This window comes from Danio rerio, chromosome 19 (genome assembly GCF_052040795.2).
Source record: "Danio rerio strain M-AB ecotype USA chromosome 19, GRCz13ab, whole genome shotgun sequence".
Classification (NCBI taxonomy): domain Eukaryota; kingdom Metazoa; phylum Chordata; class Actinopteri; order Cypriniformes; family Danionidae; genus Danio; species Danio rerio.
Genome location: NC_141039.2, coordinates 28,584,102 through 28,597,199, shown reverse-complemented (window position 1 = coordinate 28,597,199; position 13,098 = coordinate 28,584,102). Strand labels below are relative to the sequence as shown.

The window sequence follows — 13,098 nt, the reverse complement described above, 5'->3', positions numbered from 1 at the left end:
ACCAATTGTGCATAGATTCAGCAAAATCTGAAATCTCTTTTAATGAAGATACTAGCACTAACTGGAAGTTCATTCATAACAGCGTGTGAGGTACAATAACGGCTCAATCTTGTGTGTGTGTAGAGAAAGGATTCAGACATGCGTAAGCACGAGATGAGACAGAACCTTATATTTACATTGCTTTTATATGTAATTGTGGTTTATGAATGAATGTGCATGATCATTATACTCTTGTGTCTTCTGCACCTCGCACATGAGCACTACAATTTTCAATGGCGTATTAAGATAAAACAGATGAAACTTTTACATGCAGTGGCACTCAATGTCAGTTATACAACAGTGGACCAATCAGCAGGAGTTGTGCTTCTGTGTACCAAGTTGACATGACAATGACAATATTGTGGAACAACTGACCACCGCCAAGAGCTTAGAAAGACCAAGAGGCGATACTCTAGTTTTATTTGGGTTTAGTTTTATTACCCACTAGAGGGTGCGGTGGCCATTTTGGAATGAAAACTCCAATAGAACAACAGCATATTATAAGTCTGTTAAATAAACTATTAAAAGTGCTGATGATTGTGATAGTAAGTGTTGTATTGTCGTCTTTTAGGTTGTATGTCAGCTTTAAAAACAAAGCAGCTGCTTGCCATTGCGACAGTAATGATATCCAGCCAATCACTTTCACTCCAAAATGGCGGAATCCGAGGCTGTTGCTGGGCGCTGCTGTTGCAATGGAACGTTCTATTGAGTGTCGCCTCTTGCTCATTCTAAGCTCTTTGCCACCGCATCTCACGCTTTCAGATGCAAAGACGTGAATGGCTGCTAAGTTGATGCACTGCTGTCGTCTATTTGGATTAACTCCAGCGATTAGACTGGAACATCTGGACTGACTGTATTTGTCGTGGGAGTGCATGAACCAAACTAACCCAATTCCCAATTTCTCCCATTTTTCCATGGATTCTCTCGTATTTTACAATTCTATTCCGTTACCATCCCGTAAAGGTATTTTCCTGTATTTCTCCCATATTTTTAATCTTTCTATGATATTTTTAATCTTTCTATGATGGGTGGCAATAAACATTAAAGAGCCCATCCTCCATATACCTATAACCCATACCGCCGAACCACCATAGAACGCCACTTGCTATTAAATGTGAGTCTGTTCTGTGCTTTTATTTTATTTAGGCATGAAAACATTATGAAATAAATATAAAAATAGCAGGATTCCGGCGTGGGGGGATGGTGGGATGGGGAAGGGGGCGGCAACGGTTGATATCTCTTATATTTAGATCCCAATGTTGACAGGAATGCAATAGATCCTTTTCACATTTTTGGCTTTCTCAGCAGTGGACATCTTTATAGTTAGGTAAACTTAGAGTGCAAAGAATGGGAGAGTGATAACGGCAGCCAGAGGAGAGAACAACATCAAATTTACTGTCCAACATCAAATACACTGTGTTAGAAACACCTCGCATAAGGTGTAATCCTTATTTTTTTTTGTAATTTCATGCAGATTATATAAAACATTTGTAAATACATATAAATGTACATATGTTTTTGAAAAATCTAAATATTAATAAATTTCAAGGATTTAAGATGCTGATGACCGAAAGCATCATGACAGTTTTGTGAAAAGGGTTCATTTTAAAATCAAATTGCGAACAAGGGCTACACTTTTTGTTTTGTGGTTTTATTAATATTGTTATTTTTATATCTCATAATGTATTGGTAATATACTAATGGTATAGTATGATTAATGTCTAATATGGAAGAGCTCATTATTGCTTTTAAAAGCATTCTACCTCTACTCTCTTACCTGACCACAAATATATCCTACAAAGTGAACTATTGTTATGGCTTTTTATCTTTTTTCCTGTTAATCAATGCAAGTTTGACTCTTTAACGCCCCATAGAAATAAAGATGACTTGAGTTTGTCTTTAATTATAAGTAAAACAACAACAAAAAATATTCATTAATGTCTTGAAAAGTTTTGTAACATTAGTAAATTATTCAATCATTCATTTGCCACAGCGGAATAAACCACCAACTATTCCATCCAGCATATGCTTCGCATAGCGTATGCCCTTTCAGCCACAACCCAGTATTGGGAAACATGCATACACACTATTAAAACTACCACATGTCTCTGGACTGTGGGAGAAACCGGAGCACCCAGAGGAAACCCATGCCACACAGAGAGAACATGCAAACTCCACACAGAAAAGCCAACTGGTCCAGCCAAGTCTCAAACCAGCAACTCTGAAGTTAAGAAAAAAAGCTGGCAAATACCAGTCCTCACTGATTGCTAACTGAAGTTGGCATGACACTGATTTCCTTGGCATTATTTTCTGTATCATATTATCTTATTAATCTAAATAAAATGGTTTTTCAAAAGAGAAACAAAATGTTTGGTGGGACTTGATTTTGCCCATGGAGAATTGATTAGATTGTTATAATTTGCTAAGTGCTGCAATTTCATTTGAATGACAGGCTAAATTAATGTTACTGATTAGAGATTATGAGGACATATAAATAAATAAAAATGATTATGTGTACATTTAAATAAATTTAAATCACTTTTGATGACTTTAAAGAGACAATACAGCAAAAAATGAAATCTCCTTTTAATTTACCACCTCAAACCACCCAAGATATTTGTGACTTTTTTCTTCAGTAGAGTATAAAATTATAATGATTATTAGCTGAATCCAGGATCTTTGACCACTGCCAATGCTTATGAGCTGAAATAATCATTCTGTGCAAAAAATAAAGGAGGTCCTGCTATATATTTTTCCCACAGTTTGAATGTTAGTCTGTGCAGAGTTTATGCTTATGCATAAAAAAAACTACAAAGTCACAAAATCTTAAAAGTCCACTCTAAAGAGAGATATTTAGTTTAAAAATATTTCTTTTTGTGACTGAACAGCTCATTTCATCAATATAAGCTTTGCTTTCATCCAAATGTAATTATTAAATTATTCCCTTGAACGGTTAAATTGAACGGTTAGGGATGGGCAAAACAACAATAACATTGTCAGTCTGATATTTCTGTTATATCTAAGCATGTAAAGGCTCTGCATGATCCTCTTCACCAATATTCTGGGCTTAGACTGATTAAATTGTGCATTATTTGATATTCAGATCCTCAGATAACCATAAAAACAAGTGTTCTGTTGTGTAAGCATCTGTATAATGATCAGATTAGGTGATCAATGGTGTAGGTGGGCGCCGCCATGCTAGCCTGCACTGCGGTGGAGAGATTAAAAGCTGCTGGACTTACAACACATAAATGAATTAAATTCTTACCAAACACATGGAAATAAGTGACTGTTTAACTGGGAGAAGAATAAAGCAATCAATCTAATTATGTAAATAGTGTGTATCCATTGTTATACACATCAATAGATTATGTGTAAACTTATTATCATTAGCTGTGTCCAAAAACATGAATGTAATAAATGTGTTTTCTTGCTAGTACATATATGTATTAGGGCTGTCAATCGATTAAAAAATGACTAATTAATCACTTTTTTTTGCCATTAATAGTGATTATTCGCAAAAAAACATATTTATTGCAGAAATAAAAACACAGGCATGTAAGTGCTATTTGAATTTCAAAACATCAATGCTAATAACAAGCACAAATGATTTCCATGTTGGATTCTAAGTGGACAACAAAACAAATCCAAAAACAGGCATTGCAAATATGGAAACTGGAAAATTATAATAAAGTATTGAATACAAACAATTGTACTCATTGAAAAGTTGTATTGCTGAGAGTTGAGCACATGAATTATAAAGTAGAAACAATTTTGCAGAGTCATCCTTTACATTCAGCCATTTGATAAAACATTCCAATCTGTTAACATTATCGGGGGACAATGTGGCCATTTTCTTTTGAATGATGTGACCTGAGAGTGAGAACAGTCCCTCACAAGCAGAATCATCGAATCAGCATATGCATTTTGATGCCTAATTTTGGTGCCACTGCTGCTGTGACAAGGACGCAAGAAGCACTAAGGGGTGCATCAAAGGCACATACCAAAGATGTAGACTTCTTACAGGGACTTTGGTCACACCATCTCTAAACATTCTCAAGTATGGCTGTATTTTACAAGCAAGGATTTTGACACAGCAATGTGAAACAGAAGCTTTACAAAAGTTGTGTGTAGGGGTGAAACATGTCAAACCTAATAAAACATTTGAGGGTGCATGGAATCAACTTAATGGCAGAGGAATCGGCTGTCTTTGACAGCTTGCAACATCATCTGGCACTTTCACTGAGGACATTTACATAGACACCAATACTCCGATTTTATGATTAAGATAATACTGATTGAGAGTCTACCATGTAACCAGCAATTCCTGATTACCTTAAAGGACAACCCGAGTCACAAAATGCAGAGGTTTTTCTTTCCATTCGTCATGCGGTATCAAATTCCATTAAAAAACACTCTTTACTTCAAATTTTCATCCAATAATTGTCACGGGGCATGAACAATATGTTGCTGAATAAAATTGAACTGCTGAACTGCAGTTAAATATTTCAAATCAATTGCATGCGATAACACTCTAATTTTGACAGCCCTAATATGTATTTAAATGTTTTCAACTCAAAACAAATGTTATTTCATTGAAACATCATCTTAGCTGTACGCCAATCACAATGCACTGGGACAGCTTATCAGTCACAACACATTTTGTTTTTCGAAAGACAGGCCTTCATCAAACCTGAAACTAATAGAGCTGTTTTTGCCAGGCTGAGGAGAGATGTGAAAAATTAAGTTTGACAAATAAACCACCAAGCATGATATTATGTTCTAGTACATCCCTCAAACATTTGTAAAAAAGTAGGACCCCTTTAACATTATTGATATAGCACTGTTACCTTTAGTCTAAAAATCTCTTTAATGTTCTACTGTTGATCCTCTACGTCTTAAACGGCCCGACAGTGAGAAAAATAACAGCAAATCTTTGTTTTTCGGTGAACTATACTGTAGCTTTAAACTAAGGAACTGTAGCCTCAACAAACATTGAAGATGACAAGTAAAAACACTTTATCATGGCTTTTATTCCCTAAATATCCCAACAAGACAGTCGCCTCTGATACAAACATTTGATGAAATCATTTTCAGTACCAACTGTTTGCTATATCATGAGCCTAATGGAATGATTCCTGTCTACGAGTGAGTAAATGTCAGCTTACCACAGCTGTTGGTTAATGCCACTGAATGTAAATAAGACCCTTTCTGAGTCTGTGTGAGAACTCATTATAATGCGGTTTCTTAGAGTGGTTAAACACCCAGTTCTGTTAAGCACAACACACATTTGGTATCAAATATTTCAGGAAATGTATTTTTCCTCATATTGTTATCATCTACTGTGCCAGATGTAATTTTCTAGTTTGATTGCACATACATTTTAAATGGTTACATTTAAAGTGCTACATTACACTTTTTTAAATATCATCTTTCACATAGTGTGCAATAGAGCTGTTTGTCAAAGATCAAAATTCACAACAAATCAGGCTTTCAGACTGTATTTGGTTACATTTTTCTCTTCCAGTGCAGATAAACAGTCTTAAAGGTCATGCTGGTGACATGAACTGAAAAGCAATGACATAATATTGTGTGAGATACACTGTCGAAAGTACGAAAAAAATAAACAAAACAACTTTTCTTGTTTGAACTGTGCAACATGAGGACAATTTATTAGAAAACAGCCAACATAGGCTCTGAAAACATAGCTCTATATACATTTTATTGCGAATTATGTAGCCAGAAGTATGTATGGTTGCCTTTCATCTTTAAAACAAACGCTATGGGGCGGTATGACGGCATTCCTTTTTTCGCTTACCAACTATCCTGTATTGGGTAGGACATCCCATATTTTGGACTTGATTTGTCCCTTACAGAACCTGCCATGTTCCGTTTATTGTTTATATTAAAATACTACAGTTGCGGATGATGTATCCATAAGAGATGCTATAGATCATTATCACATTTTGGGGTTTCTCAGAAGTCGTCATAGTTGAGTAAACTTAGAGCGCAGTGTAGGGGAGAATACAACAAATATTTTTTATTTTTTTTACATCTTATTTGATGATATAATAATAAAAAAAATGTCTAGGTGTTGACTTTCAGAAAAAGGAAAAAATAGGGTGAGACTGACGATAGCAGTCAGAGGAGAACAAAGTTACTGTCAGCACCATAGATGCTGCAGTTTTTTTTTAATTTGATGCAAAAATGATAAAATAAATACATAAATGCATATAAATCTTTATACATATTTTTTTATATTAAAATATTTATAACTTTCAAGGATTTAAGATTATGATGACAGTTAAACGTGTCATAACAGTCTGGTGAAAAGGGTGTATTAAGATCAGGGGTGGGCAAACTCAGTCCTGGAGGGCCGGTGTCCTGCACAGTTTAGCTCTAACACTAATCAAACACACCTGAACAAGCTAATCAGTGTCTTCAAGATCACAGGAAATCTATAAGCAGGTGTGTTTAATTAGAGTTGGAGCTAAACTGTGCAGGACACCGGCCCTCCAGGAGCAAGTTTGCCCACCAGTGAGTTAGATGATATTTTATGAATATTAAATACCACAGAGCGACGCGGTGGCGCAGTAGGTAGTGCTATCGTCTCACAGCAAGAAGGTCGCTGGTTCGAGCCTTGGCTGGGTCAGTTGGCATTTCTGTGTGGAGTTTGCATGTTTTCCTTGCGTTCACGTGGGTGCCCTCCGGGTGCTCTGGTTTCCCCCACAGTCCAAAGACATGTGGTACAGGTGAATTGGGTAAACTAAAATTGTCCGTAGTGTTTGTGTGTGAATGAGAGTGTATGAGTGTTTCCCAGTGACGGGTTGCAATTGGAAGAACGTCTGCTGCGCAAAACATGTGCTGGATAAGTTGCCGGTTCATTCCGCTGTGGTGACCCCAGATTAATAAAGGAACTCTGCCGAAAAGAAAATGAATGAATGAATAAATAGCACAGGAGAAGATTTGTTTCTGGCAATAACCCAGGAAATTACATTATTTCTGCTGTTCTTTAAGCGCCATCTACTGGCAGAGAGTAAAGTTTCATTTTCATTTATTCTGCCCGCTGTTTTTGTTTTTCCCGCTTTTCCCAGGAGTCTCCCCTATTTCAAGTTTGTTATTTCTCCCAGAAACCCTGCATAGTACAGACCAGGCCCATCCAGTTTGTAAAAAAAAATCAGCAAACAGAATCGGGCATGAGAAATCGAGATTGATGCATCACTAAACATGTCCCTGAGGATTTTCAGATTTGTCCCTTATTGCATAGTGATACATGTCAACCCTAATCCAAACTCAATCTTATGTGCATTTCTGAGAGACAAAATTTGTGATATTATGAATATTGCATCTGCAGATGGTGCCACCATTTGTGGAACTTCGTGCTCTCAAATATTAGTCTAGGACTCAGCAAATAATCAAATTATTATCTCCCAGAGGAAAACGGCAATTCTGAACTTCCTGAAAGTCATCAGTGATGTCACGCTTTCTTTCTGCACACACCCATGTAGGCTTGCAAAAAATGTTCATAATACTAGTTCAAAGTCTTCATTGACTGCCTGCAAACATCTACTTTGTCTATGTCAACATCAAATGTCTATTAAACACTGTAGCTGAGGTCTGGAAGAGTTTCTGTGCTGCAAAACCGAATACACTTTGCAGTTACTATTTTATTTGGGTTCAAATTGATGCATCAAAACAGACACCATCCTTCCTGTTCATATCACATTTTTGAATGTTAAGAAGTGACTGTAAATTTAGTGAAGTTGCCCAATGGAGTTTTGTAAGTCAACAGAAAAAGATCAATTCAAAAAAGAATACAGTTGACAGTGATGAGTATTAAATGATGCACCATTAACAAAACGAATTGCTGCATGGTAAATAACATCTAGTTTGTGGAGGAGAGCTTTTGAAGCTGATCTGTAAATCAAATAACCATAATCCAAAATTGGTAATACTGTTATTTTACCAAATCCTATTTTGAAAAGTGCGTAAACGAAGATTTGTTTCTGTAAAGCAAACCAATACGGGCTTTAACCTTTTTGAGCAATTAATTTATGTGAGTTTCAAATGACAGTTTCCCTTCTAACCAGATTCTAACAAAAGGAAGTAGAAGAAATTTTAGGAGAAAACTCAACTCAACCCTGTGTATCTGAGGTCTCTGAATATTGTGCGGCTGTCTTGGCTGACATGTCTCTACGGAGGTCAGGGACAGTACCTCTGGACTGGGCAACTGGGGTGGTAGTTCCCATTTTTAAAAAGGGGACCTGAGGATGTGCTCCGACTATAGGGAATCACACTCCTCAGCCTCCCTGGAAAAGTCTATGTCAAGGAACTGGAGAGGAGGACCTGGCTGATGGTTGAACCTAGGATCCAGGAGGAACAATGCGGTTTTTGTCCAGGCCGTGGTACACTAGACCAGTTCTATATTTTTACCAGGGTGCTCGAGGGTTCATGGGAGTATGCCCAACCAGTCCACATGTGTTTTGTGAACTTGGAGAAGGCATTCGACCGTGTCCCTTGTGGCATTCTGTGGAGGGTGCTCTGGGAGTATGGGGTCAGAGGCGGACTGTTAGAACAGTAGGAGTTTGGTTCGCATTGCTGGAAATAAGTTAGACTTGTTTCCAGTTCATTTTGGGCTCCGGCAGGGCTGGAGGGGGTCCGGTTTGAGCACCACAGGATTTCATCTGTTATTCACACATGATGTTGTTCTGTTACTTTCACAGAACATGGACCTTCAGCATGCACTGGGACAGTTTGCTGTTGAGTGTGACGCGGCTGGGATCAGAATCAGCACTCCCAAGTCTGAGGCCATGGAGCTCCACCGGAAAAAGGTGGTTTACCATCTCCAGGTTGGAGGAAAGTCCTCATCCCAGGTGGAGGAGTTCAAGTATCTTGGGGTTTTGTTCACGAGTGAAGAAAGGATGGAATGTGAGATTGACAGGCGGATTGGTGCAGTGGCAGCAGTAATGCGGTCGAAGTGCTGGTCTGTTGTGGTAAAGAAGGAGCTGAGCTGAAAGGAAAAGCTCTCGATTTACCGGTCAATCTATGTTCCTACTCTCACCTGTTGTCATGAGCTTTGGGTCATGACGGAAAGGACAAGATCTCAGATACAAGCGGCCGAAATAAGATTCCTTCGGAGGGTGGCAGGGCGCACCCTTATAAATAGGGTGGGGAGCTCAGTCAGACCGGAGGAACTCAGGGTAAAGCTGCTACTCCTCTACCTGGAGAGAAGTCAGCTGAGGTGGCTCGGTTATCTGTTACAGATGGCTCCTGGATGCCTACCTAAGGAGGTGTTCCAGGTATGTCCCACCAGGAGGAGGCCTCGGGGAAGACCAAGGACACGCTGGAGGGAATATGTCTCTCGGCTGGCCAAGGAATGTCTCGGGATTTCCCCGGAGGAGCTGAAGAAAGTGTCTGTGGAGAGGGAAGTCTGGGGAGAGGGAGGTCTTGGGTTCACTCCTAAGTCTGCTGCCCCTGCACTCCGGCCCCAGCAAAGTGGATGAAAATGAATGAATGTATGAATGAATCAATCAATGAATCAAACTCAACATGTGGTAAAAGTCAGTAAAAACCTTGTCATCACGTGTTTATAAGTGCTGAGAAAGTATTTATAGGTAAAATTCAGATTTAGGATAAAGGGTATTTATTTTTTGACACCTATTTTAAACAGTACTAGAACAATCAAAACAGACTTAGCCATCAAATCAATCAGAGCAGAGTAGCAAAACTGACACCTTCCTTCCTGTTCATAGCATGATTGTAAGTGCTGAGAAAGTCTTCATAGATGAAATTTAGATAAAGGGTGTTTAAGTTCTAACATAAGCATTACTAGACCAATCAGAGCAGAGTAAGCCCTCAAAGGATGAGGAATTCTCAACCAAATAGCACTAATCAATTATCTAATGCTTTAATGTACATTATATTTAAATAAAAATAGTGTTAACCTTGAATGAATGGAAACTTATTGTAGTAAAGCTCCAAAACAATAGCATAGTAGGCTAAAACCAATATTGTGTTTAAATGCGAACTACAGAAATTGACCGACTCAATCAGTCTTATAAATAATTATTTATGTAATCATCTTTCATTTTAAAATGAGCTCTTAATAGAAGCGTGCACACATTTCCACTAGATCTCATCAATTACACTAACGCATATTTCTCCAAAAATAAGGTTTTAGATAGCTAAAGAAAATAATCGCTTCAGCCTAAATAAACATGTACTGTATAAAGTTCATTTTCAGCCTCAGTAGGGGGTGAGGGTTGGCAGTGAGCCACATGAAGACATGAAGCCATGCGACAGCCTTCACCATGCTGTCATATTTCCGCATTTCTCAAACATCCAGTCATGTTTCTCGGTGACTCTGAGCCAAACACAGCACATTCCTCAGTGTGTGTCTATCTGTCTGATCTGAAATGAGGAAACACAGCTGCAGCTGCCTGCTAATCACCATAAGCAAAGACCTGCACAAGTATAGTTTCACAGTAAATATGCCTATGCATTTCACTGTTGAAATCTGTGGACAGTGTCTGGCATTTTTTTATGATTCGACATGGTTATTGTTGTGTTGGTACATTGAAAATGTCAAATAATAAACTTAAATATTCACACACAGTGGGGGAAAAAGGATTCAAAACATCCCCATTTTTCTCAGAAAACATATTTCTATAGATACTGTTGACTTTTCACTAGATGTTGATAACAACCAAAATAACACATTAATAAAAAGAAAGAAAATCTAATCTGTTCACAAATTGAGTTATGTGTAATAAAACGACACAGGAAAAAAGTATTGAACACATGAAGGCAGGTGTAAAAAGACATTGAAGCCAAGACAGCAGCTGCAATCTCCCAGTAGTTATTCAGCAAGGATCTGCCGTTCCTCATTGTAAATTAATGCTTCAGTACAACATCTATATTAGCAGGATTATGTAGATGAAACCAGGATGAACATTTCAGCAAGACAATGATCCAAAACACAGTCAAGAAAACATATAAATGCTTTCAGAATAAGAAAATCAAGCTGTAGAATAGCCCAGATTTGTTTTTTATTCATATACAGTTGGAAGTCAGAATTATTAGTTTAATTATTAGCCCCTAAATTATTAACCCCCCGATTATTTTCCCCCCATTTTCTGTTTAATGGAGAGATTTTTTTTGGATAAATTTCTAAACATAATAGTTTTAATAGTTAATTTCTATTAACTATAATTATTATTATTATTATTATTATATATTAATATTTTACTAGATATTTTTCAAGACACTAGTATTTAGCTTAAAGTGACTAAGCTAAGGCCTAACTAGGTTAATTAGGTTAACTAGGCAGGTTAGGGTAATTAGGCAATCATTGTATATTGATGGTTTGTTCAGCAGACAATTGGAAAAAAAATATATAGCTTAAAGGGGCTAATAATTTTGACCTTTAAATAATTTAAAAAACATTAAAAACTGCTTTATCCTCACCAAAATAAAACAGACACTTTCTCCAGAAGAAAAAAATATTGTAAGACATACTGTGAAGATCTCCTTGCTCTATAAAACATTATTTGGGAAATATTTTAAAAATAATAATAATAATTCTGATTTCAACTGTATGTATTTCTTTAGTTGTCAGGGCTGCATGAGAATAAAATATAGTAAATATATAAATATAGTAAAGTTGTAAAATATTGTTAGACTTTAAACTAACTATACTTTAAATTTGAGTATTTCTTTAAATCTAATTTAATTCTGTTTTTCAACGCAACATTTTTAGCATGATTACTTTAAAGACACATTTCATCATTCATTTATTAATTTTAGGCTTAGTCCCTTCATTATTCTGGGGTCGCCACAGTGGAATGAACCACCAACTTATCCACCATTTGTTTTACACAGTGGATGCCCTTACAGCTGCAACCCATCACTGGGAAACACTCATACACACTCATTCACACACACATACACTACGGTCAATTTTAGCTTACCCAATTCACCTATAGCACATGTCTTTGGACTGTGAGGGAAACTGGAACACCAGGAGGAAACCCACACGAACATGCAAACTCCACACAGAAATGCCAACTGACCCAGTCAGGGCTCGAACCAGCAACCTTCTTGCTGTGAGGCGACGACGCTACCCACTGTGCCGCCATGTTGCCAAGACACATTTTATTTATAAACTATTATGCTGCTTTGATGTTTGAAAAAACATTTATTTTTATTATCAATGTAAAAGTATGTTTGTGTCTTAATTTTTGTGTGATCTTTTTAGTAACACATCAAACTAAAAAAGTGATAGTAAAGCATTATTAACGATAATTCTATTTGAAATAAACACTTTTTTTAATATATAATTTTAAATTTCATAAGCATATTTAACAGAAAAACTATATTTAACACTGATTGGAACAATACAATAATAGCTGGTGATTGATAATGTTAATAATTAGCATTATTAGCAAATTAGATTTAAAAGATTTTTAAAGAATATTTTGTAGAAATTTATAACAAAATATGTTTTAGAAAAAGACACATCTGGGCCACATCTGAAATTGATCTAGACCCCTCTCTGTAGACTCTAAAGTCTCAATCTGGTTATTATTACTATTCCATCAGCACATTACTCACTTTAAAGGCCTCTTTGGCTGCATTGTCATCAGCATCTCCTCTTGCCCATGGTCTGGCAGGATGGCTCTGCAAACTGCGTCCAAACAGGTCGATGAAGAAGAAAGCGTACTCCTCCTGAGGAAAACCCTGCCTCCAGAACTCCACCATCAACTTGCGAAACGTCTCCCACTTGCAGCAGACATACACCACTGCAAACACAAGATAAACAAACTCAATTATCTGCCTTAAGGGTACTCATGGATGGAAGAAAAAACGGTTCAGACTTAATGAGAATTCAGTCCCGCTTATTAGAACGGAATGTGCTTGTGTGGCGAATGAGCTTGGGTATATAATGCAAATGCAAAAGCACCTGAAAACATCTGACACTTTAATTTCCAATTAGGCTGGAGGTTATTAAGTTGACGAGCTGAAACTCACTCCAAGAGCTGAAATGGAAGCAAAGCTTTT

General features: G+C 37.1%; 1 protein-coding gene across 5 annotated transcripts in view; it reads right to left on the bottom strand.

Moving 5' to 3' along the window:
• npr1a (natriuretic peptide receptor 1a) overlaps positions 1–13,098 on the bottom strand; it is a 238,772-nt gene that overhangs the window by 133,529 nt on the left and 92,145 nt on the right. For all 5 annotated transcript variants that reach the window (XR_015516012.1, XM_087294615.1, XM_087294617.1 and 2 more), the window contains one exon: positions 12,652–12,839. Coding sequence is in view for 4 of the 5 variants with exons in the window: in XM_087294615.1 (XP_087150741.1) it covers positions 12,652–12,839 (188 nt within the window). In the remaining variant the exon portion in view is untranslated. The remainder of the gene's footprint in view (positions 1–12,651; positions 12,840–13,098) is intronic.